The 27,050-nt window shown below is 41.2% G+C and overlaps 2 protein-coding genes across 8 annotated transcripts in view; one reads left to right on the top strand and one right to left on the bottom strand.

Moving 5' to 3' along the window:
• The window catches only part of LOC120028963 (E3 ubiquitin-protein ligase TRIP12), a 51,484-nt gene extending 27,793 nt beyond the window's left edge, over positions 1-23,691 (bottom strand). For 2 of the 7 annotated variants that reach the window (XM_038974243.1, XM_038974247.1), the window contains exons 1-6: positions 23,601-23,691; positions 15,268-15,414; positions 14,676-14,801; positions 13,697-14,484; positions 9,842-9,947; positions 229-371 (exon numbers count right to left, since the gene is read on the bottom strand). In XM_038974243.1, the coding sequence (XP_038830171.1) occupies positions 229-371; positions 9,842-9,947; positions 13,697-14,484; positions 14,676-14,801; positions 15,268-15,365 (1,261 nt within the window). In that variant the 5' untranslated portion in view covers positions 15,366-15,414; positions 23,601-23,691. The remainder of the gene's footprint in view (positions 1-228; positions 372-9,841; positions 9,948-13,696; positions 14,485-14,675; positions 14,802-15,267; positions 15,415-23,600) is intronic. The other 5 variants (XM_038974245.1, XM_038974244.1, XM_038974246.1 and 2 more) reach the window with 5 other exon arrangements.
• A 401-nt stretch (positions 23,692-24,092) lies between these two features.
• On the top strand, positions 24,093-25,463 carry fbxo36a (F-box protein 36a). The gene is made up of 4 exons (XM_038974477.1): positions 24,093-24,188; positions 24,503-24,611; positions 24,755-24,927; positions 25,302-25,463. Exons 1-4 carry the CDS (start codon positions 24,093-24,095, stop codon positions 25,461-25,463), a joined length of 540 nt encoding a protein of 179 aa, XP_038830405.1.
• Positions 25,464-27,050: the final 1,587 nt, after the last annotated feature.

The following is a 27,050-nucleotide window of genomic DNA, read 5'->3' as shown; positions in this document are numbered from 1 at the left end:
AGTGTAGACACACACAAACCAAGCAGAGGCTACACCAAGCTTTGGCTGGCTCCTAGGCGTTTAAACCAAACACATACCAGAAATTCTTGGATAGTCCAAATGTTTTGAGCCACTAAAGGGCCATGGGGAGAGAATCTCTGCTACCACAAGCAGGTAGTGTACCACTGAGTTTTGCCTGACCATGCGAGCTGAGAAGGAAAAACTCTGTGCTCTAGCAGCAGTAGATACCTGTACCTGAAGCCCCCTGCGGGGCCTCGTCAGTGCGGGCGGCCGAGGAGTTGGCCCCGTCCTGGTTGTTGTCCGAGTCGGCCATCTTCTCTTGTCGGCGAGCGTCGGCTGCCCCGCGCTTGCCCAGGCCTGAGCCTCGCCGACTGCACAGACAGGGGGGGAGAAAAAGGCAGAGGGGGACAGTGAGTGACGGCGCAGCAAACAACTAGATCACACAGAGCCCACGGTCAAACAAGACAGCACACAAATTCTGGAAATTTCCATGGGAAGTTAAGCCTGGGAATTTTGCTTAAATTCATATAAAAAAAATAGTTCGCTTACAACAGTGAACCTTCTTTGTGGGATACACAAGGCAATTCTAGGTTGTGTGGCATATTTTGGTTAAACTATCCCCAATTCAATGGAATGTACAGCTGATTCTCAAGAGCTGGTACACTAATGAGATGCTAGAGCCCACACTACTACACTGTCTGAGCCGAGAACTACATGCTTTCTGGTAAGTTTTGATTACAATACTGGGTGGGGTCAATATATTTTATATGACATGATTTCTTGTTAGCTAGTAAATAGTAACCTACAGCAAAGTGTGTTTAAATCATTTCTAACTTGTTAACAATTTCTGCTAGTTCGTTTTTGCTACCATGTGGGTTTTAGCTTGCGTGAGCCTGCTAACTGAAATGTTAATTCACCTGTTTACATACATGTTTCATTTTAAAACATCTTACAAAGAAGTTGTTTAATCTAACTGCTTAACTTTTTATCTGTACATAAAATTGTATTTCTCTCTCTTTTTTTCTCATCTTTACAGGAAAATGCCACAGGCACTATCTGATGTGTGGAGACATTTCACTGCAGCTAATGTAGAAGGAAAAGGTGTGTACATTTGTAAATACTGTGCCAAATCATATGTGAAGAATGCAACAACGATGCAGAATCATCTGGCCAAGTGCATAATGTTCCCTCAGCGCTCACAACAAGCAACCTCTGTCCTCTACTTCTATTCGAGGTGAAAATTATGAATCAGACACCTTATAGATAGCAACAGCTCATGGCCATCCTGGAATCAGATTTTATTTTTTGACTGAATGGAGGAACGTAGTCCAAGAAATGCTGATGAATGTCTTGCTCAAACTGTGTTTGCAACGGGTTCACCTCTGATGCTCACAGGCAATGTGTATTGGAAGAGATTTATGAATGTTCTTCGCCCAGCATACACCCCCATCTACTCATTTGCAGAGTTCAACAGAGTTCAAGTGAAGGTCAAGAAAACCATAGAGAAAGCAGACTATTGCAATCATCTCTGATAGGTGATCGAATGTTGGTGGGCAAGGAATAAACTACATAATCTCCACCCCTCAACCAGTATTCTACAAGAGCCTAAACACAAGGGACAACAGAGAAACCAGTCTCTACATTGCAGATGAGCTGAAGGCAGTCATCTATGACCTTGGACCACAGAAAGTATTTGCACTGGTGACAGAAAAAGCAGCAAACATGAAGGCTGCTTGGTCTAAAGTGGAGGAGTCCTACCCTCACATCACACCCATTGGCTGTGCTGCTCATGCATTGAATCTGCTCCTCAAGGACATCATAGCACTGAAAACAATGGATACACTCTACAAGAGAGCCAAGGAAATGGTTAGTTATGTGAAGGGTCATTAAGTTAAAGCAGCAATCTACCTCAACAAGCAAAGTGAGAAGAATAAGAGCACTACATTGAAGCTGCCAAGCCACACCCGTTGGGGTGGTTGTCGTCATGTTTGACAGTCTCCTGGAGGGGAAGGAGTTTCTCCCAGAAATGGCTATATATATATATATATATATATATATATATATAGTCTGCCGATATGGACAGCCCCATCAAGAGGATCCTCCTGGATGATGTATTTTGGGAGAGAGTGGTAAGCAGCCTGAAACCTATAGCAGTAGCCATTGCACGGATTGAGGGAGATAATGCCATCCTGTCTGATGTTCAGACTCTGCTTGCAGATGTAAGAGGAAATCCGTACTCTCCTGCCCACTTCACGGTTGCTCCAGGCAGAGGAAACTGCAGTTCAGAAATATATCAAAAAGCGTGAAGACTTCTGAGGTGTGTATGGCCTTCAGGCAGCATACATGTTGGACCCCAAGTATGCTGGCAAGAGCATCCTGTCTGGTGCAGAGATCAACAAGGCCTATGGTGTCATCACAACCGTGTCTTGCCACCTTGGCCTGGATGAAGGCAAGGTTTTTGGCAGTCTGGCGTAGTACACTTCCAAGCAAGGGCTTTGGGATGGAGATGCAATATGGCAGTCGTTCCAACATCTCATCAGCCACCTGGTGGAAGGAACTTTGTGGATCTGAGGCTCTTTCCCTGTTGCCTCCCATCATCCTCCAAATCCTCCCAACATCAGCCACTTCAGAGCACAACTGGTCCTTGTCTAGGAACACACACACACCAAAGCACGCAACAGGCTGACCAATACAAGGGTTGAAAAATTTGAGACTTTTTGAGCCTGACAACAAGCCATCCTCAACAAGGTTGGAAAGTGACAGTGAAGATGAGTCCTCAGAGTCTGATGTTCAAGAAGTGGACATTGAGGAGGTCCAGGGAGAAGACATGGAAGCCTGAGAGGTAGACAACCAAAGCTTTAGTTTCTAGACTACTATTTCACAGATGTATGTTGAAAACATTTTTGGGAGATGCGATGGATCATTGGGGATCACACAATATTCACTTTTGTTGTTCTTTGAAAATCATCCCATGTGAAGAGTCAACTAAATTAATTAAAGTTAAATTCGTAACTAAATTGTTTTTTTATTTCTATTGGAAGGATTTCATAATTTGCAATTATGTCTACTTATGATAAACCTTTTACCTTATGTTTGTCTCCACATGATATGGTCAATATCCAACGCAAAAAAAACACCTACATTTAAATGGTATTAATATTCATTTGCATATATTTCCGTTAATTCCCATGGGAAGTTTCCACCACTGAATACTCCAAAACATGCAACCTTAATGTTCACATACAGACATGCAGGTAACCACAACAAGCATGTTTACGTTCCTGAATGGTGTAACTGTCCAGAGGAAAATATACATTTAAAAAAGTGATATATATATATTCTGTTAACGCATACCAAAACAATGTTGTCGACTCATCCTATACTCGTATGTGACCACAGAAGAAACTGTGGGAAAAAAGAAACTTAATTCCAAAAGGTGGGGTTTTGGAAGGAAAATGATCACTCAGTATATTAAAAAATATATATTTGTTAGAAATCCAGAAACACTGGACATTTAATTTGAAGGAATAATCCACCCAAAACCACAAATTCCTATGAGTTAGTGTTAAATAACACTAATATGTGAGAATTATGTTTTCGGCGATGACATTTTTCATTTTGTCATTATAATAAAAGGTTGGTAGCAACATGTGAAAAATGTTGTAGAAATCTGTTGCAGCGCAAGTCGACTACAAAATCTCTCTTGGCTGGCTATGTAGCTAGCAAGCAAATGTAGCTACACACGATAATACCAAAGCTAATATTAGCATGTGAAGTAGCTAGCCAGCTGTAAAATTGACAAACTGCACTCTGACCATGACCAACCTGCAGATTGTCTGCCTCAAGGAGGGGGGTTGAAGTTGCTATGCCACGGCACGTACCCATATACAGTGGCTTGCGAAAGTATTCACCCCCTTGACATTTTCCTATTTTGTTGCCTTACAACCTGGAATTAAAATATATTTTTGGGGAGTTTGTATCATTTGATTTACACAACATGCCTACCACTTTGAAGATGCAAAATATTTTTTATTGTGAAACAAGAAATAAGACCCCAAAAAACAAAAACTTGAGCGTGCATGACTATTCACCCCTCAAAGTTGTAGAGCTACCTTTAGCAGCAATTACAGCTGCAAGTCTCTTGGGGTATGTCTCTATAAGCTTGGCACATCTAGCCACTGGGATTTTTGGCCATTCTTCAAGGCAAAACTGCTACAAATCCTTCAAGTTGCATGGGTTCTGCTGGTGTACAGCCATCTTTAAGTCATTGAGGTCTGGGCTTTGACTAGGCCATTCCAAGACATTTAAATGTTTCCTCTTAAACCACTCAAGTGTTGCTTTAGCAGTATGCTTAGGGTCATTGTCCTGCTGGAAGGTGAACCTCCGCCCCAGTCTCAAATCTCTGGAAGACTGAAACAGGTTTCCCTCAAGAATTTCCCTGTATTGAACGCCATCCATCATTCCTTCAATTCTGACCAGTTTCCCAGTCCCTGCCGATGAAAAACATCCCCACAGCATGATGCTGCCACCACCATGCTTCACTGTAGGGATGGTGTTCTCGGGAGATGAGACGTGTTGGGTTTGCACCAGACATAGCATTTTCCTTAATGGCCAAAAATCTCAATTTTAGTCTGATCTGAACAGAGTACCTTCTTCCATATGTTTGGGGAGTCTCCCACATGCCTTATGGCAAACACCATTGCTTATTTTTTTCTTTAAGCAATGGCTTTTTCTGTACACTCTTCCGTAAAGCCCAGCTCTGTGGAGTGTACGGCTTAAAGTGGTCTTATGGACAGATACTCCAATCTCTGCTGTGGAGCTTTGCAGCTCCTTCAGGCTCATCTTTGGTCTCTTTGTTTCCTCTCTGATTAATGCCGTCCTTGCCTGGTCCGTGAGTTTTGGTGGGCGGCCCTCTCTTGGCAGGTTTGTTGTGGTGCCATATTCTTTCATTTTTTTAATAATGGATTTAAATGGTGCTCCGTGGGATGTTCAAAGTTTTGGATATTTCTTTTTTTATAACCCAACCCTGATCTGTACTTCTCCACAACTTTGTCCATGACCTGTTTGGAGAGCTCCTTGGTCTTTATGGTGCTGCTTGCTTGGTGGTGTTGCAGACTCTGGGGCCTTTCAGAACAGGTATACACACACACACTATGTGTAGAAATATACACAAACAGTTGAAGTCAGAAGTTTACATACACCTTAACCAAATACATTTAAACTCAGTTTCACAATTCCTGACATTTAATCCAAGTAAAAATTCCCTGTCTTAGGTCAGTCAATCACCACTTTATTTTAAGAATGTGAAATGTCAGAATAATAGTAGAGAATGATTTATTTCAGCTTTTATTTCTTTCATCAGATTCCCAGTGGGTCAGCAGTTTACATACACTCAATTAGTATTTGGTAGCATTTCCTTAATTTTTTAACTTGGGTCAAACGTTTAAACCAAAATTATAGTTTGTTAACAACAAATTTGTGGAGTGGTTGAAAAACGAGTTAATGACTCCAACCGAAGTGTTTCAACCACTCCACAAAATTCTTGTTAACAACCTACGGTTTTGGCAAGTCGGTTTACCTAAGGTTTTGGCAAGTCAGATTATTTCACTATCACAATTCCAGTGGATCAGAAGTTTACATACACTAAGTTGACTGTGCCTTTAAACAGCTTGGAAAATTCCAGAAAATGTCATGGCTTTAGAAGCTTCTGATAAGCTAATTGACATCATTTGAGTCAATTGGAGGTTTACCTGTGGATGTATTTAAAGGCCTACCTTCAAACTCAGTGCCTCTTTGCTTGACATCATGGGAAAATCAAAAGAAATCAGCCAAGACCCCAGAATTTTTTTCCCAAGAACTCAGAAAAAATAATAATTGTAGACCTCCACAAGTCTGGTTCATCCTTGGGAGCAATTTCCAAACGCCTGAAGGTACCACGTTCATCTGTACAAACAATAGTACGCAAGTATAAACACCATGGGACCACGTAGCCGTCATACTAATCAGGAAGGAGAAGCGTTCTGTCTCCTAGAGATGAACGTACTTGGGTGTGAAAAGTACAAATCAATCCCAGAACAACAGCAAAGAACCTTGTGAAGATGCTGGAGGAAACAGGTACAAAAGTATCTAGATCCACAGTAAAACGAGTCCTATATCGACATAACCTGAAAGGCCACTCAGCAAGGAAGAAGCCACTGCTCCAAAACCGCCATAAAAAAGCCAGACTATGGTTTGCAACTGCACAGGGGGACAAAGATCGTACTTTTTGGAGAAATGTCCTCTGGTCTGATGAAACAAAAATAGAACTGTTTGGCCATAATGACCATCATTATGTTTGGAGGAAAAAGGGGGAGGCTTGCAACCCGAAGAACACCATCCCAACCATGAAGCACAGGGGTGGCAGCATCATGTTGTGGGGGTGCTTTGCTGCAGGAGGGACTGGTGCACTTCACATAACAGATGGCATCATGAGGAAGGACAATTATGTGAATATATTGAAGCAACATCTCAAGACATTAGTCAGGAAGTTAAAGCTTGGTCGCAAATGGGTCTTCCAAATGGACAATGACCCCAAGCATACTTCCAAAGTTGTGGCAAAATGGCTTAAGGACAACAAAGTCAAGGTATTGGAGTGGCCATCACAAAACCATGCCCTCAATCCCATAGAATATTTGTGGGCAGAACTGAAAGTGTGTGCGAGCAAGGAGGCCTACAAACCTGACTCAGTTACACCAGCTCTGTCAGGAGGAATGGGCCAAAATTCATCCAAATTATTGTGGGAAGCTTGTGGGGGGCCACCCGAAACATTTGACCCAAGTTAACTTGTTTGGGATAGGGGGCAGCATTTTCACTTTTGGATGAATAGCATGCCCAGAGTGAACTGCCTCCTCCTCAGTCCCAGATGCTAATATATGCATATTATTAGTAGTATTGGATAGAAAACTCTGAACTTTCTAAACTGTTTGAATGATGTCTGTGAGTATAACAGAACTCATATGGCAGGCAAAAACCTGAGAAAAAATCCAAACAGGAAGTGGGAAATCTGAGGTTTGTAGTTTCTGAACTCACCCCTATCGAATACACAGTGGGATATGGGTTATTTTTCACTTCCTAAGGCTTCCACTAGATGTCAACCGTCTTTAGAACGTGGTTTCAGGCTGCTCATGTGAAGGGGGGCCGGATGATAGATGTTTTACTAAGGGGTCTGCCTAAAGCCTCGTTCTCAGTCACGAGCTTTCACTTGAGAGGTTGCTCTCGTTCGAGGGCAATTCTACAGACAATGGAATTCTCCGGTTGGAACAGTATTGAACTTTTATGATATAAACATCCTAAAGATTGATTCTATACTTAGTTTGACAAGTTTCTTCGACCTGCAATATAAGTTTTTGAACGTTTCGTCCGAATCGACCAGATCGCGCTTTTGGATTGTTTACCAAACGCCCTAACAAAATAAGCTATTGGACATAAATGATGGACATTATCGAACAAAACAAGCATTTATTGTGGAACTGCGATTCCTGGGAGTGCATTCTGATGAAGATCAAAGGTAAGTGAATATTTATATATGAATAATGTTGACTACCCAACATGGCGTATATTTCTCTGGCTGGTTTGGGCTCTGAGCGCCGTTCTCAGATTATGCTTTTTCCGTAAAGCTTTTTTGAAATCTGACAGCGGTTGCATTAAGGAGAAGTGTATCTAAAGTTTCATGTATAATAGCTGTATTTTCATCAACATTTATTATGAGTATTTCTGTGAATTCATGTGGCTCTCTGCAATATCACTGCATGTTTTGGAACTACTGAATCTAACACACCAATGTAAAATAAGATTTTTGGATATAAATATTAACTTTAATGAACAAAATATACATGTCTTGTGTAACATGAAGTCCTATGAGTGTCATCTGATGAAGATGAAAGGTTAGTGATTAATTTGATCTCTATTTGTGCTTTTTGTGACTCCTCTCTTTGGCGGGAAAAATGGCTGGGTTTATCTGTGACTTGGTGGTGACATTACATAATCGTTTGTGGAGCTCTCGCTGTAAAGCATTTTTTTTTTTTTTTTTTTTTAATCAGACACTGTGGCTGGATTAACGAGAATTTTATCTATAAAATGGTGCCTAATACTTGTATGTTTGAGAAATTTGATTTATGAGATTTCTGTTGTTTTGTATTTGGCGCCCTGCAATTTTATTGGCAAGGGATTCCGCTAGCGGAACGGGGTTCCCAGTCCTAGACAGGTTAAACAATTTCAAGGCAATGCTACCAAATACTAATTGAGTGTATGTAAACTTTTGACCCACTGGGAATGTGATGAAAGAAATAAAATCTGAAATAAATCATTCTCTATACTATTATTCTGACATTTCACATTCTTAAAATAAAGTGGTGACCCTAACTGACCTAAAACAGAGAATTTTTACTAGGATTAAATGTCATGAATTGTGGAAAAACGGACTTTAAATGCATTTGGCTAAGGTGTATGTAAACTTCCGACTTCAACTCTGTGTGTGTGTGTGTGTGTACACACACACAGAGATCATGTGACACTTAAATAAAGTCCACCTGTGTGTGATCTAACTAATTATGTGACTTCTGAAGGTAATTGGTTGCAGCAGATCTTATTTTGGGGCTTCATAGCAAAGGGGGTGAATACATATGCACACACCACTATTCAGGTTTTACTTTCTTTTTTTTACATTAAAGTAATTTTTTTTAAATTTCACTTCACTAATTTGGACTATTTTGTTTATGTCCATTACATGAAATCCAAATAAAAATCTATTTAAATTACAGGTTGTAATGCAACAAAATATGAAAAAACACCAAGGGGGATGAATACTTTTGCAAGGCACTGTATGCGGTGAAAAGGTAAATGGAACGTTGTACGAAGGAAAGCGCAAGGATTTCGTCTTTGGAGGACATTCAATGAATCTGGTCTAACAAAGTGGATATTCGTCCCAATTTAGAAGTTTTAATAGGCTCACAACGTGGTCACAAAATGTTCAGGTTTGGAGAAATGTCTGCTAAATGCTAACTCCCATTTGTACAAGTTGGTAGCATAGCTAGCCATATAGAATTGGTGGTGGTAGTTGAAGACGTTTTAATTGTGATGCAGTTGATTGGTGATGTTAACATGTATTTGCGCTGACATTCACTCAAGCATTATACTCCGATTTTTACCCCAACACTGTAAAATACAAACAATAGCATAAAAGTAGACTAATTTTGAAGGGCAGCTATAAGGGGATTCTGAAACTTTCCCCCAGGGAAGTACGCGTGTGTGGTGTTTACATAGAATTTCCATGGTTTGGTCGAATTCCATAGATTCGTTACCGAATCTACGCCTTCCCACAAACATGGGCATGGGCAAGGAGGGAACGAAGAAACGTGCATTGTGCGATCTGGAGCGCAGGTAATTGTTTTAAAAGCGTTGTGAAATGCGTTATTCCCCCTCTGCGAGAACCTTATGATAATGCATTACAACACGATTTCACAGACTGATTTAACTTCAAAGTTGACATGGTGAAAATAGTTATTTTACCCACTTATAGAACATAGAATATAGCCAAATTGACAGGCGTGTCATGTCTGGAGTGGATTTTCCCTTTAAAAACATGTTATGACTGACAACACACTTCCATAATACACTGAAAGATTGACATCTCGGGGACAATTTCATTAGGTATTGCCAAGGAAGCCACCAACTTCCATAAAATATTGGATGTATTGTTAAATACTTTTTGTGCACACCGAAATACAACCGACTACAATTGACTTGGGTCTTTAGACTGGAGAAGTTGAGAGATGACATTGAGAGCAGTGTGATGCTGTAGTACCTGGTGCTGGCGCAGGAGCCCGTGGTCTTCTGACGTGTGCTCCGCCGAAAGCTGGGGAGCTCTGCTGGAGGAGACTCGCTGCGCTTCTTAGTGGACTTCCTCAAACCTGATGAGAGAAACAAGGAGCCAATGAGTAAACAGCCAAGGCTAAAGAGGATAAACCACAGTGATAGTGGGCCACACAAGGTGTTAGATTGCGCTATCAGGATAACCAGTTTATCCATTTCCATCAGCTAAAAGGAATTATTTGAGCCTATGGGGGCGCCATTTCGACTTTGTAAAAATGAGTTCCCAAATTAAACTGCCTCGTACTCAATTCTTGCTCGTACAATATGCATATTATTATTACTATTGGATAGAAAACACTAGTTTCTAAAACCGTTTGAATTATTTCTCTGAGTGAAACAGAACTCATTCTGCAGCACATTTCCTGTCAGGGAGTGAGATTTCAGAAATCGAGGTTACATCGGGCTACATGCACTGCATACGTCTTCCTCTAGATGTCAGTAAGCGGTGAGAATTTGAATGGAGTGGATTGCGCCATCTGGGACCCTATATAAGACCGTGGGACGGAAGTACCGTCCTTTTCAACGGTGCGCCTGGCGCAAGAAGACATCACAATGGCGTCCTGCAAACGCTTTCGTTTTAGTAGTTCTATATCTCCGGTCATGTTTTTATTCGTTATATGTGTTAAAGACATCATAAGGTAGTTAATTTAAACCGACTTATAGCAGTTTATTGCGATTTTCTGGGATTTCTTTGTCATGCGCTTTCACGAGTTGGACACCTCTCCAGTGGGTGGCTATCGTTAGGAGAAGAGGACATCTTTCAACCAAAAGACGATTGTTCTGGAGAAAGGACACCTTGCCCAAGATTCTGATGGAAGCTCAGCTAATAGTAAGCAGTCTTTATGCTGTTAATTCGTACTTATGTTGACAAATGTCAAATAATAATTCCGCCATGAATTATGGTGCGGTCTCGCTTTAGCGCACGCTGTATTGCGCAGTAACGTTAATTTTAAAAATCTAACACAGCGATTGCATTAAGAACTAATTTATCTTTCATTTGCTGTCCAACTTGTATTTTTTAGTCAAGTTTATGAATAGTTTTCGATTAGAATAGGTGCCTCTCCAAGATGGCGCCGGACAGATTGCTTGACGTTTTGGCCACTAATCACATTGTATAACGACGATTTGTGCCGCTAAATATGCACATTTTCGAACAAACTATATGCATTGTGTAATATGATGTTATATGACTGTCATCTGAAGAATTCTGAGAAGGTTAGTGAAAAAATTAATATCTTTTGGTGGTTTATACGTTATCGCTATGTTTGGCTTGAATCAATGCTGTTGTGACGTTTGCTATTGTGGTAAGCTAATATAACGCTATATTGTGTTTTCGCTGTAAAACACTAAGAAAATCTAAAATATTGGCTGGATTCACAAGATCTGTGTCTTTCAATTGCTGTACGCTGTGTATTTTTAAGAAATGTTTTATGATGAGTAATTAGGTAATACACGTTGCTCTGTAGTTATTCTAGTCGCTTTGGTGAGAGTTGTGATGGTGGCTGCAATGGTAAACTATGATTTATACCTGAAATATGCACATTTTTCTAACAAAACATATGCTATACAATAAATATGTTATCAGACTGTCATCTGATGAAGTTGTTTCTTGGTTAGTGGCTATTTATATCTTTATTTGGTCGAATTTATGATAGCTACTGATGGAGTAAAAAACTGGTGGAGTAAAAAAACTGGTGTCTTTTGCTAACGTGGTTAGCTAATAGATTTACATATTGTGTCTTCCCTGTAAAACATTTTAAAAATCAGAAATGATGGCTGGATTCACAAGATGTGTATCTTTCATCTGGTGTCTTGGACTTGTGATTTAATGATATTTAGATGCTAGTATTTACTTGTGACGCTATGCTAGGCTATGCTAGTCAGCTTTTTTACTGATGGGGGTGCTCCCGGATCCGGGTTTGGGAGGAATTAGAGGTTAAGCTACGCAGACGCACCTTTCTATAATGTTGGTTTAGTCTACAACCATTACTAACCAACTGGTGGCTTAGATATTCCACCCAACCTGAACTGTTTGGACAGTGATAACCAGTGTTTTTCCCAGTAGATAAACTGGAATTTCAGTTTAATACCTCCAGTTTTTTTTAAGTGTTTTTTTTTAACCCCAAACCTGGTTTTAACTGAAGCCAGCCACCGTGGCTAAATAGAGTAATAGTTAGTGGTTGACAAGTGACATAACGGTCAAAAGCAAGGACTGGTTCAGAGGGGGTCGGCACCAGTCACTCATAACAGTAAGAGCCACCCAGGGAGGCCAGTCATACACTGACAGCTCTGGTGTCTCAGTCGAGAGCCCAGTGCCACAGACGCTGGGAGAGTATAAATAGCCTCTCTCACTAGTACAGACCTAGAACAGAACAACCTTCATGCTAAACCTGAGGGTCCCAACACAGAGTGCAAAGACATGACGACTGACCTATTCCCAACACACATACAATACAGGGGCTGTCAACAGACAAGTAGTCACAAACGCAACCACACACACCCCTCACCCATTAACCCAAGTAAAACCACCAGTTACCCAACAGAAGAATCCAAATGGCATTGTATTGTTGCTACAGCAGAAAGCCTGTTGCGCACCATCACAGCTACACCTCGTACCCCACCATGCAATCTGGCTTACTCACCATTATAGCAGCAGAGTCCACAGAGACTGAGAACATATGTTGAGTGTGTGTGTGACAGCGTGCACTAGAAGTGACAATCTGTGCCCCTCCCTACTTAATAAAAGTGGGTGAATCACTCTCTGCTCCCCTTCCCAGTGAGAACCTGACGCTTGCTAGTCAACCGGCAGGCAGGCAGGGCGGTCTGGTCAGGACCTCTCAGAGCGGGCACATGTTTGGAGCTGGGCCCTGTGGCAGCGTGCCTAGCCTCGGTTACCATCTTAGATCCCCAACCCAGAACACATTGACCCACCGCTGAACCACTGATCATCTTCCACTCGCCCGCATGCACTACATTCTAACCCACCTATGAGCTTTAAACTCAAACTGTATGAGACTATGGACATTTGGAGCCATGCAGTCATTCACTTCTTCAAAACACACCACAGCAGCGGTCTGACAATCCTACACTACAACTCCCACAACGCATCGCTGTGGTGTGACCTCTGTAACCTCAGGACTGATTGTGTCTGATCTGACAGCAAAAGTATTTTAAATGCCTCCGAGCACATTAGCTAGCCCTTACCACCTACCCAACACCTGAGGGGCTGTAGTGAATCAGTGTCCTTCCTTTACAAAATATCCATTTGCGCCACAGTCCAACAGGCTACAGTTGAGCCACCAGCCGAGCCACTACCCCGTGATGCTAATCCAGACACTAAACATTGAAGGGTTAGGGCCAAAAGGGAACAAAGAAGATAATTGGGACTGCCTATATCAGTTACACTTGTGTCCGTGGGAGTTTATCCGCAAGGTTATGTCCATGCATGTTTATGAGCACTGACTGTCTGCGCAGGGTTAATCCCCGCTTGGAGTGTGTGGTGGAGTGGAGTGTGCCTGGCATGAGAACCCCGGCAGCAGCAGGTCCCAGTGCAGAGTGAGTTTCTGTAACTGACGCCGCAACAGGGGTCCTGTGTCCCTGTGACATTTAATCCCGAAGAGTAACCTCCACCAGAGCCCCTACAGAGCACCGTGCCGAACCCTACAAAGGCAGCAATGCTTTGACCCTGGCTGGCTGACCATTACAAATATGAGCACCTCAAACCCAACTCTCCCTTGGTTGAAAGGAAATGGTGCACAGGTATGCGGAGAGGGCGGGACAGACTCACTTGCTAGTTTGGCTTGTAGTCCTGAGGGCCCAGGTTTGGAGGTGGTCTCGGTCTTGGAGGAGCCAGGTAGGGACAATTTGGGCTTTGGCAGGTTGACTTTGGGACTGAAGCGGGAGGCCCACTCAAACTTGGACGAGACTGCGGCTTTGGCCTGCTCCCTGTCGCGGGTGCTTCGGCGTGGGGAAGGGCTGGAGGCGGAGCGGGAGCGGCGTGCCTTGTTCTGGTCTTTGCCCTGCTTGAGCCTGGCGCCCTGCGTGGCGGTGGCACTGTTGGCGCCGGTGGAGGAGGAGGAAGAGGTGGAGGCAGAAGAGGAGGAGTCAGTCACGGTGCTACACCCAGCTTTGGCTGAGGCGGCCGATTTCGACGCCAGCTTGGTGGGTTTTGCAGATCTGCCGTCGGTACGGTTGGGGAGGGACCCAGCAGTGCTGCTCAGACCGGGGAGGGAGTCAGCCTTCTTCCGTTTCTGGGTCGGTGAGGCCCCAGAGGCCCCGCTCTTGCTGCGGCCTGTGGGCGCGGGCAGCTCTGGAGCCAGGGATCTCTTCTTGGAGGACTTGGCAGGGCCTTTCTTGGCCTCAGTGGTATGGTCTCTGGGTGGAGGGTGGGATTTGGACTTCTTGGCTGGGGTGGGGATGTAGGTGTTGTTGAGGTCAGGTGCAGAACTTCTCTTCAACCCTCGGGTGGTGCCTTCACTCTTGGATTGGTGGCCTGTTGGCTCTCGCTCGGATGTCCCTGCGGCCTCTGGGTCGTCTTGCAGCACAAATGAGGCCACAGACAGTGACAGACTGCTACTGCCAGGACGGTGGAGGAGAGAAAGAGAGAACCTTTTAGCACAGTTTCCAAACTGGAAAGACAAAGCGATCAAGTACAATGCTTCCATTCAATTAATTTAGGCATAGAGTGAATAGCCATTTTTATTTAAGTGCAATTGTCAAAAGCAGACCCCACAAACACATAGTGAGAGCTAAGGAAAGAGGGGTACCTTCTTGAGCTGTGCCCCCTGGACTGGCCAGAGGATGAGCTGGGTGCGGCTTTGGAAGCCTTAGATTTAGGTCTTCTACTTTCAGGAGGGGAATTTGTTTTATGTTTTACCTGCTCTGACTGCAACCTGTAAGGTTGGGAATTAAAGAGCAAGTGAGTGTGGGTTTTGTGTAATCACTCCATATCATGAATAAAATACTTAGTTATTCCCCTATCATTGTTCACCCATCCTGTACTGCTCCAAGGAATGCCTCTGTGCAAAAACAACCTATATGTAGGTGTACTGTTAGATTAATATAAAATACCCCACAAAGCTTTTCCTTTCACTTAAACACATTGGAAAAGCTTAAGAAATATTTAAAAACAGAATGAACGTTATCAGCTCCAGCTCTGATAAGGTTTAGGCCCTTATTAAAGTTCTAATATCAATGGTGAATAGGAAAAATGGCAGCCATTTTGAGAAAAGTAGAGAAGACTATACAGTAGAGAACAGCTTCAAGCATGCCCTCACATGTTCAAACATACAAGCAGAATCCAAAACATAACACAAACAAACAAACGAGAAAGTTATTAAAATGTGCTGGGTGGCTTACCTTCCCGCGACTGTATGGTCTTGTGGCTGGGCCGCAGCAGTGTTCCTCTGTGAACGGCGCAGTGACCCCCCTGGATTGGAATTAGGCCGGTTGGACATTGGCACCTCTCTCCTGAAGGGACATACCCTTTCTAGACACTACCATTCACTAGAGAGAAAAGAAAAACATCAGATCGTGGGTGAGACATCAGGATGTGTGATATATTCCAAAACCAAGTAAAATACAATTAACATGTGTTGGTGGTGGCTGTTGATGCCATCAATGCTGCAGTTTGTGAGAAAATAAAAAATATTTTAAAAATAGCCCCTCAACCCCACATTATCACTCTCAAAACCACATTGGCTGCGTTTACAGGCAGCCCAACGCCGATCTTTTTTTCAATCATTTTGGATCAATCAGATCAGAAAAATATCTAATGTGATTGGTCAAAAGACCAATTAGTGGAAAATCGTATTACTCACGTTACACATTACCATTTGTTTGGCGGCAGCACAGGGCAGCCCGCGAGATCAATGAGCCTCAAGCCAAAATGCATCACACGGCTACATACATCTCTGAAATCTAATCAGCCCAAATATAGAGGGCGGATTGATCCAAACAGAGACAATGACGACAGGCCCAAAATGACTGTCCACAACAAACTAAACGACGCAGATAGATTTTTTTTGAATCGCAAGATCACATAAGCCAACACATCTAGGCTAAGTATTATCCTGGGAACATGAAGAGACATACACTGAACAAAAATATAAAACGCAACATGTAAAGTGCTGGTCTCAGGTTTCATGAGCTGAAATAAAAGATGCCAGAAATGTTCCATATGCACAAAAAAGCTTATTTCTCTAAAATGTTGTGCACTACTTTGTTTACATCCCTGTTAGTGAGCATTTTATCCTTTGTCAAGATAATCAAGACAGGTGTGACAAATTAACTGATTAAAAAGCATGATCACTACAGAGGTGCACCTTGTGCTGGGGACAATAAAAGGCAACTAAAATGTGCAGTTGTGTCACACAGATCATTTAATGACCATTTCTCTACCATAAGCCGCCTCCAACATTTTAGAGAATTTGGCAGTACGTACAACCGGCCTTACAACCGCAGACCACGTGTAACCACGCCAGCCCAAGACCTCCACATCTGGCTCCTTCACCTACAGGTTTGTCAGGAGAGGTGCAGAGGAGTATTTCTGTCTGCAATAAAGCCCTTGTGGGGAAAAACTAATTCTGATTGACCGCGCCCTGCGCCCCTGCCCAGTCATGTGAAATCCATAGATTAGACCCTTATGAATTTATTTCAATTGACTGATTTCCTTATAAAGAACCGTAAAATCTTTGAAATTGTTGCATGTTGCATTTATATTTTTGTTCGGTATAGATTAGAACAGAGAACAGCCACCAATTGTCCTAAGTCTACATCGTCTCCAGGTCACTGGGGGTATCCCATTACTAAGAGTCTGCGGGTATGCTTGTCATAGCCAATCACTGAAGAAAGCATACAGAGTCTTCGGAGAACCAACTCAGTGTTCCATGCACCTACTGCCACCATTTCCTTTCTCAACAAAAGTGGGGTTGGTGTGTTGGGGAGTAGGGTCATGAAATACAGGGGTAACAATACACAATGGAGTGGGTGCATATAACATTACACAAAATAAGCATACTTTCGCCCTCCCCTGCTGCAGTGGTGAATATAACCAGCTAGACCAGCTGAGGACGTTTTGCCTGACAGGGTCATGAAAATGTGCATCTATGGGGCAAAGGCTGTGTTTTACAATTGTTTCTAGCTATCTGATCTTCCAATAGCAAGAATGTGCCATGTGGGGAAATGTAGGTGGCTTGTTTCAGCTAGTTGTGTCAGCTAGTTGTGTCTTGTTCTTGATAGTAGAGGTCAACCAAATATGATTTTTCAATGCCGATAGCGATTATTGGAGGACCAAAAAAAGCAGATTAAAAAAAAGATATTCAAAATAAATAAAAAACGGCCAATTTTTATATATTTGTAATAATGACAATTACAACAATACTGAATGAACAATGAACACTTATTTTAAAATATAATACATAAATAAAATCAATTTAGTCTCAAACAAATAATGAAACATGTTCAATTTGGTTTAAATAATGCAAAAACAGAAGAAAGTAAAAGTTCAATATGTGCCATGTAAAAAAAAAGCTACCGTTTAAGTTCCTTGCTCAGAACATATGAAGGCTGGTGGTTCCTTTTAACATGACTCTTCAACATTCCGGGTTAAGAAGTTTTAGGTTGTAGTTATTATAGGACTATTTCTCTCTATACCATTTGTATTTCATATACCTTTGACTATTGGATGTTCTTATAGGCACTTTAGCATTGCCAGCCTAATCTCGGGAGTTGATAGGCTTGAAGTCATAAACAGCACTGTGCTTCAAGCATTGCGAAGAGCTGCTGGCAAATGCAGGAAAGTGCTGTTTGAATGAATGATTACGAACCTGGTGCTGCCAACCACCGCTCAGTCAGACTGCTCTATCAAATATCACATCTTAGACTTAATTATAATATAATAAACACAGAAATACGAGCCTTAGGTCATTAATATGATCAAATCCGGAAACAATCATTTCGAAAACAAAACGTTTATTCTTTCAGTGAAATACAGAACCGTTCCGTATTTTATCGAACGGGTGGCAACCCTAAGTCTAAATGTTGCTGTTACATTGCACAACATTCAATGTTATGTCATAATTATGTAAAATTCTGGCAAATTAATTATGGTCTTCACAGTTCGCAACAAGCCAGGCGGCCCAAACGGCTGCATATACCCTGACTCTGCTTACACTGAACGCAAGAGAAGTGACACAATTTCCCTAGTTAATAATGCCTGCTAACATGAATTTATTTTAACTAAATATGCAGGTTTAAAATAATATACCTGTGTATTGATTTTAATAAAGGCATTGACGTTTATGGTTACATACATTGGTGCTACGATTGTGCTTTTTTCGCAAATGCACTTTTTGTTAAATCATCACCCATTTGGCAAAGTAGGCTGTGATTCAATGATAAATTAACAGACACCGCATTGATTACATGCAACGCAGGACAAGCTAGTTAAACTAGTAAATTTCAACCATGTGTAGTTAATAACTAGTGATTGTAAAGATTAAACTTATCTTATAAAAACAATGCTAGCTAGCAACTTACCTTGGCTCCTTGCTTCACTCGCGTAACAAGGTGGTCAGCCTGCCACGCAGTCTCCTCGTGGATTGCTATGTAAATCGGCATCCAAAAATGCCAATTACCGATTGTTATGAAAACTTGAAATCGGCACTAATTAAAAATCGGCCGTATCCCGATTAAATCAGTCGACCTCTACTTGATAGCATGTCTTATTTGGACTTATTTGATCTCTATGATAATATGGCTAAAATTCACTAGATAGCTAACCAAAAACTATAGATGTATTTATGTTTTCAAATAAACATTGAGACTAGGCAGTCATTGTAAATAAGAATGTTCTTAGCTGGACTTGCCTAGTTAAATAAAAAAATATATAAATGTACATTTCACTTCAATAATCCTTTGGAGTTGACTTGTTTGCCTCGAAGATGTGCATGCATCGATATTGTTACTAAACAACCCACGCATCTACAGCCAAGTTATATTGGAGGAGAATGATTGTGATATCGTACAGGCCATGAATTCAAATCATGGGTAGGATAACTGACAGTTCCCTCTAACCTTGATATTATTGAGATACCAATGGCGTGTTCTTTGTTGTGCAAGACTCAATTCAACCCGGAATAGAAATTAAAAAACGATTTCATAAGATAAATGCTGCAGTTTGAAATTAATAAAATTGACCAAATGATATTTGGAAAACTAGATATTCCCATTTGTCTTCTACCAGACAGAATGGAGGTGAGAAAGTAACAGGTTAGCGGAGTTCCCAATTTAATTTATTTAACCTTTATTTTGACAATGCAATGTAGGCCTACTTCCACTGAAACATATTACAGAGGAACTTAACAGCCTTGAGTAAAAGTCCTAATTGGAAGGAAAGGGAGACAATCACATTGGGAAATAGGGTCTACGTCGAGTAAAAATCAGGATACAAGACAATGTCTTATATTATGGCTGACATTCAATAATGCACTTCCAAATGAAGGTGATATGGTGTATGATGATCATGTGCGCACACACACACACAAAAAAAACTTTGTTTCTGCAACAGGCAACTTCGAGATTCCATATTCTATAGTGAACAAAAATATAAATGCAACATTTAAGTGGTAATCCCATGTTTCATGAGCTGAAATCAAAAGATCCCAGAAATGTTCCATATGCACAAAAAGCATCTCAGTGCACAAATTTGTTTACATCCCTGTTAGTGAGCATTTCTCCTTTGACAATATAATCCATCCACCTGACAGGTGTGGCATATCAAGAAGCTGATTAAACAGCATCATTATTACAGTTGCACCTTGTGCTGTGGACAATAGAAAGTCACAAAAATATGCAGTTGACAGACAACACAATGCCACAGATGTCTCAAGTTGAGGGAGAGCACAATTGGCCACCAATAAGCCACCTCCAATGCAGTTTCAGAGAATTTGGCAGTAAGTCCAATTGGCCTCACAACTGCAGACCACATGTAACCACGCCAGCCCAGGACTTCCACATCCGACTTCTTCACCTGTGGGTACGTCTGAGTCCAGCAGACAGCTGATGAAACTGTGGGTTTGCACAACTGAAGAATTTCTGCACAAACTGTAAGAAACCGTCTCAGGGAAGATCGGTGTGCTCGTCATCCTCACCAGGGTCTTGACATGACAGTGGTTTCGGCATTGTAACTGACTTCAGTGGGAAAATGCTCACCTTTGATGGCCCCTGGCACGCTGGAGAAGGGTGCTCTTCATGGATTAATCCCGGTTTCAACTGCACATGGAAGATGGCTGACGTGTCATCGTGTGGGCGAGCGGTTTGCTGATGTCAACATTGTGAACAGATTGCCCCAGTGTAGTGGTGGGATTATGGTATGGGCAGGCATAAGATAAGGACAACAAACAACTGCATTTTATCAATGGCAATTTCAATGCACAGAGATACCATGATGAGATCCCGAGGCCCATTGTCGTGCCATTCATGTCGCAAGGATCTGTACACAATTCCTGTACACTGAAAATGTCCCAGTTCTTCCATGGCCTGCATACTCAGAAATTTCACCCACTGAGCATGTTTGGGATGCTCTGGATCAACATATACCACACCATGTTCCAGTTCCTGACAATATCCAGCAACTTTGCACAGCCATTGAAAAGGAGTGGGACAACATTCCACAGGCCACAATCAACAGTCTGATCAATTGTATGCGAAGGAGATGTGTCGCGCTGCATGAGGCAAATGATGGTCACACCACATTCTGGTTTTCTGATCCACACCTTCACATTTTTCTAAAAGGTAAAGACCATTCATGTGAAATCCATAGATAAAGGCCTGATGAATTTATTTCTATTGACCGATTTCCTAAAATGAACTGTAACTCAGTAGAATCTTTTAAATTGTTGGATGTTGCATTTATATTTTGCTAACGTGTATTTTATCAAACAAATAGGCTATGTAGTGAAATAACTTAAAAAGCTGACTCGTTTAATTGATGTACAAAAAGATATGCAGGACAAATTATATATATCGCATTATTTTAGTGCTTGTTTGCTGTACCCACACCAAAACTCCAGTATTTTTCCATCATAGCTTGTTCTCCATCTTTTTAAATAGGGAGCCAATTAGTTTTCAACACTTATTTCCATGACTGACCAAAACCTGTTCTCATGTATCTCTTGTCATTCTGCAGCAGACATATAGTGACCAATATTTTTGGAAGACCAAATCGCAATAAAATCTCAGTATCGAATCCCAACACATAGAATTGTTAGAGTCGCAATACATATATCAGCGCCTAAGTATCATGATAATATCATATCGTGAGGTCCGTGGCAATTCCCAGCCCTAGAGTAAACACAGTAAGTTGGTAGGTAAACAAACAAGATGATTTGCAAAGAAATCTACATTTCTGCCATTAATTAGCTATGCATTTCTTTAAGCAAAATATCACCATCAATTAATCACTAAAGTTCCTGTGCAAATCCACTTCAGCAAATTTCCAGTGAAATATGGCACAAAGAGAAATGAATATTTCAGGCCTAGCAGTCAAAATACAGCAAGTCAAAATCCTATGCTACATAAGAGTAAAGGGCCTTCACCATGTAACGTTACAGTAGCTAAACTATAATAAACACGCGAGTTTAAGTAAATATTAGTCCGATATGTATTTTCAGATTATCATGATATAGAGGTATGATCTTTAATTACCCATTGCAAAAATGCTCATGTTAAGTGTCTAAGGGACTCAAAGGTGGGATTTGAACATTTATTTAGGGAGTTCATTATGATGCACGTGTTAAAACAAACAAATTTGATAAACTTGCTACATATTCTTCATGCCATCACTCATGTTAAGACCCAAAATACTGCGATATTGATCACAAAATAAGAACAATTGGCAAGCTTGCAAGGCCATTTTAGCCAGGCCTTGTCTGACTGTACATCCTAGTCTTTGTTTATTTATTCGTCCCAACTCTGACAATTGGTGTTTTACCATGTTCCACTGTAGTCCTGTACAATCTACAGTTCACTACTTGGGTTAATATAATTGCTTTCATTTTAACCAGCTTTTATTAGCCAACACTAATATATTTCTATCTCGTTTTACAAAGAGGCCTTCATCTGACGTAGTTAGCACCAGCTAGGTGGTTAGCAAACCTGGTCCCGGAATTTCAGTTTGACAGTAACGTTAGCTAGCTAGCAATAGACAAAGAGCCTAGTATGGTACCTTTCAGATTCAAACGTTATCGCGTTACACTTAGCTAAGATGTCTGGTTATTTATATAAAAATGCGGACTAGTCCGCAAATAACATATTAGCTAGCTATGTATGAATGTAACGTTATCTATGTGGCATGAAAATGCGTAGTTGGTGGTCTGTTGTCGTAAAAACGTTCAACGAACGTTATCAAGACAACAGCACAAAAATGTGTAGCTAAATAAAACATTTTGCATGGAAACCACCTCAAATGGAATGGCTGGCAAATGTCCTCTAAATAACAATTACCTGAGCTTTCCATCGAAAATGACAGCATCGGTCGGACTATTATTAACTTCGCACCAGAGGACTCAGCTGTACTAGCTAACAAGCTTCCTAACCTTTAGCTAGCTAGCTTTTATGTTAGGACAGTTACGCTAATGCAATAGTGTATTCAAAGGGAATGTCGGAAACTTCACCCAACGACATTCACACAGCATTATCCAATATGTTAACGTTATCTAGCGAACAGTAACTAAATACAAAACATTACTTTAATCTAGCTAAATAGCTAACGGTAGTTCGCTGGCTAGTTGATAATTATTGTATCGCCTCAGTAATATAACAGCTGTCGACGTGTAATAAACGCAATATTTAACAAAGTAACGTTAGCTACCTAAGGTAGCTAGCTAAACAAACATTTACTTGATTAACGTTAACTATCCTAGCCAAATAGGAAGCTAACGTTTTTCTTGCTGCTAGTTAGCATTGTTAAGTTAGTTGGTTGCTTAGTTCTCTCTAGCCTGACGATGTTACCTTGCTATATAACGTTAGCTGGCTGGCTAACAGTGTTGGCAAACAAACATAGTTAACGTTAGATTTATTAATGGGGAACACAATATTAAATTACACGTTAGCTGCCTACCACCTCTTAAAAAGTTAAGGTTAGTTAGCCGCTTTTTTAATATTAGCTAGGCAGCTAATGTTACATGTTGACCTTAACCCGATATGATTCGGGTTATGTAGCTAAAGTGAGTGTTACCCGGCTAACAAATGTCGCTAACTGAAAGCATTCTGCTAACTAAGATAATTGCTAACGTTAGCTAGATAGCGAGCTTGCTAACGTTAGCTAGCTGGTAGTCAACTAACTAGCTAAAATGTTTGTTTCGCCGACAGGCTAACCTTATGCTATTTCCAATTCAAGAGTTGTTTGGTTAGCGAGCTTATTTTGTTTCACTAGCTACCTAATGTATGTTTATGGCAAAACAAGTTGCAAAACGAAATGGCCTCTGAACCTTCTTTGCTGCTTGCATCACACACAGACACAAAAAAACAGGAAAGCAGGAACAGGATTCGAGAGATGACAATTGGAAACCATATTTTTTTCGCGAGACGGATTCTCCATTCCTCACAAGTATTTCAGTCTTAAACGCTCAATGAGCCCCTCAAACTATTGAATAAGATGCCACTGAACGTTATATATATTATGTTATTACCTATTTGTTCCAGTGTTGTAGTTGTAACAGACAGTGCACCAGCTTCACTCTCTCAGCCTTCACATCAGCTGAGGGACCTGCAACTGCAATATACCTCCGCTCTAAAGTGCCCCATTCTTCCGCTAGGAACTACTTTCGAGTTGTTAAAGTCGACACTGAACAGAACCTGATCCAAATAAATGCATGTATTCAATAACAATTTAGCGAATGTATTTAATATTGTCTACGGTTGTGTTTAGAGAATTTAAAATGATATATCTCACAGTAGGATAGCTGCGAAATATTAATCCGCTGGGTCGTGACCCCCTAATCCACCAACTGTTTCTCGAAAATATACATGACATTGTTTTATATACATTACATTATTTTATTTATATACTTAAATTATTAGCAATTACTCAATGTATACAATTGCGAACATAATCGCTCTCATTATCACACTAAATATTTTGCGGTTCTCTCCGTTGTCATGGTAACTATTTAGCGTCTAAAATGGCGTCTCTACTTGGGAAGAAAGTGTTTGAAATAAATGGTCAGGGTCCACCTCCGACAAAAGATTTTTTTCAGCTTACTGTCACTAAAACTGAGGTAAATTTTTATATTTGATCATCCATCTGATATGTATCTTCGGATTGCAGCGAGTTAAAAACAGATAAAGTGCACAATGCTGGACTGTGGCTGTGGATAAAGGCTACACATTAGCACAGCAGGCATGGTAGACAGCACTGGATTTGGTAGTGTTGCTCTCCATTGACATGATTGTACTTTAAAGTGCTACATTTGTTTCTGCAAGTAACTTTTCTGTTTCAACATGCTTTGAATATAGCTTAATTACAAGGCTCTGATGATTTGAAAGAACTGAGTTGTATAACAGGCCTATGTATTTTTGAATTTTTCTTCAGGTGACATGGAGATCGTGGAAGATTTCTTTGCGGATTGAATTCAAGGGTGCTGCACCTGGAGAAAATAAGATGACCCACAATGACTTTTTGCATGATGCCCGCATGCAGCGTAAGGTTTCCATTACAAGTCTCTGCAATTAAATATTACGCCTACATCACCTACTCTATTTGTTTAGGTGTAGATGCACATGGTTCTGTTGGGGGTCTTGAAAAGTGCACTGCCCTGAGTAGGTGTGTACTCCCCGTCTCTAGAACAGGTAGGTGTTGTGTTTGGCCAGCAGATCCTACAGTACACCCAAGCACTGTGCCAAGGGAACTTTGACTACCTGGAGCGCCTGCCCAATGACCTACTGCTCCAAATCCTGGCCTTCCTGGAACTGAAAGACGTAGCACAGCTGGCACAGACCACAAAGAGATTCCACAAGGTGAGCCTTAGGTTTTACAAACCCAAAGGGCCAGTTTCCCAGATACAAATGTAATCTACTCCTGAACTAAAAAGTGTAATCTAAGGAGAATTTCCATTGAAATTGCTTTTAAATCCAGGACTAGGTGTAATATGTGTCCAGGAAACCAGTGCATAGTGTGTAGCCAAATCATTTGCAAAAGCACATTTCTTTCATTTGCACATTATTTCATTAAGGGCCCTGAGTTTTTTGAACGGACAAGGAAAACCTCAGGGCCCTAGTTAGGCTACAACACGGTCAGGAAAATATAATCTGGGTTTAGTTAGTGAGCTAGTGTTTCTCTGTCTGTCTGTGTGTGTGTGTGTTGTATTTCAATACGGAATGGGTTATCCCAGCTCTGCAACTCGCCAGAGTTCTGGGAACAGACTGTGAGGAGTCGCTGTGATGAGCTCACACCTGACATGGAGGCCCTAGCCAACGCCATGGGCTGGAGGAAGATATTCTTTGCCTTCTTCAACACCAAAGAGCACCAGCAGTATGCACAGGGAGGTAGCTAGACACTTAAACAAGACAGTGTTACTCCTCTCATAATAAAGATGTGAGGAAATGTAACTTTCTCTGCCAGTAGCACAAGAGAGTTATTTATTTGAATAGTGTGTTGTCTCTGTGTTTAAAATGCACTATTGATTGATCTATGTTATGTGAATGTGTATTTCAGGGCTTTTTTAATTCTCTCTGCAAAAACTAAAAGTGCCAAATGTTTGTTTCTGTCATTGTATTTGATTTCTAATCCAGTATGTTTTATGCACTACTTACAAGTAAAGCCATAATATTACTGAATTAATGCATGTTGCGAAGGAATTGTTGAGGTGTTTATTAAATGAGAGTTTATTTGCCAAACACAAGTTATATCAGTATGCTACTCTCTGGGTGTGACTGTGGATGATGTTCTTCAGTTGAAATGACACTTGGTAGTGTCCAATCATGATCACGCTCAATAACAGTAAGAACACAAATTGGTATGGTGTTTTCAATTGTATTAAACATATTGTAACATGCATGCCTGTTATAATAAAGAGTAGGCCTAGAACAGATTCAGCTACTTATGAGATCATGGGTCAGAGATAATGCTGGAGATGCATTTCCTGTTTGAGAGAAATGATTTAGCATTCTTACGCCCTCTGCTGAAAACCAGCTGTACTGAAGGAGCTGTGTGAGGAGGGGAGTCTGATAGAAACCCTGTAGCCAGCAGAGGGAGCAAAGTGGCAGAGATGTGCAGATCCTTACGTCAGGAGGTGGATTGAATAAAACAAAGGTCACGTGTGCAAAACAACTGCTACCAGTCAGACAAACGTAATCGTTACTGTTGAACTGTAACCACACTGGCATGAGTTTGAATGTCATCGAAGGTAGGCCTACTTAGCATGTGTCACAGAAAAAGGTGTGAACCCTCTGACTGCAAGGTAAGATTGTCTGGGGATTTGTTCTTTTTTTTAGTAGTATAAATCAGTAAGATATGCCATTAACCCCACTTAATTTGTTTAAATAAAATAACTAATACTCGCCCTTTACATTATAAGGGGAGAGTAATGTAAGGGGAGAGTAATGTAAAACAGAGAACATGTTTTATTGATAAAAATAAATCTGTCTCTTTACATTGCAACGTCACAAAGGAGACGATGGAGATAGTTTTAATGCATGTATTGTTGTTTCAAAACTTGTGTCTTTAAGTTGTAAAAATCGACCAATCATTCAATCAACCAACTGTGTCCAAATACCTCACCTCGGGGAGCGGAATGGATCAGTCTCCCTCACACACAGCCCTGAATGGTACTGAGCTCTATTATTAGCCTGAGTCAGTCGCTAAACAGCGCCTCCTCAGCTGGGTCTGGGAGGAAAAATATTCATTACGTAACAATAAAAGATCGGTCTCTGGCTCCACTTCCTGAATAACACAGTGGCTAGGCCTGCGTCAGCCGACCAGCCCGGAAGCCTCACTCTCTCTATTTCTGTGTTCGGGCTGAGCTCACCCTCTTTCGTTTATCCCTTGCAACACATTCCCACCACCCCTCCTCCACACCTCTTTGTGGGTCAGTGATGCAGCAGGAGTGACGCAGCAGTGTCAGGGCCTCATCAGCCTCCAG

The sequence above is a fragment of the Salvelinus namaycush genome, chromosome 34, assembly GCF_016432855.1.
Source record: "Salvelinus namaycush isolate Seneca chromosome 34, SaNama_1.0, whole genome shotgun sequence".
In the NCBI taxonomy this organism is placed as follows: Eukaryota; Metazoa; Chordata; class Actinopteri; order Salmoniformes; family Salmonidae; genus Salvelinus; species Salvelinus namaycush.
This window is presented reverse-complemented; position numbering and strand designations above follow the sequence as displayed.

Excerpts from the sequence above, each read along its gene's own strand:
- fbxo36a (XM_038974477.1), top strand. The coding sequence starts at position 24,093 with ATGGCGTCTCTACTTGGGAAGAAAGTGTTTGAAATAAATGGTCAGGGT. Across the intron at positions 24,189-24,502 it reads TTACTGTCACTAAAACTGAG|GTGACATGGAGATCGTGGAA; the intron begins GTAAATTTTTAT and ends ATTTTTCTTCAG. Across the intron at positions 24,612-24,754 it reads GCATGATGCCCGCATGCAGC|AACAGGTAGGTGTTGTGTTT; the intron begins GTAAGGTTTCCA and ends CCCCGTCTCTAG.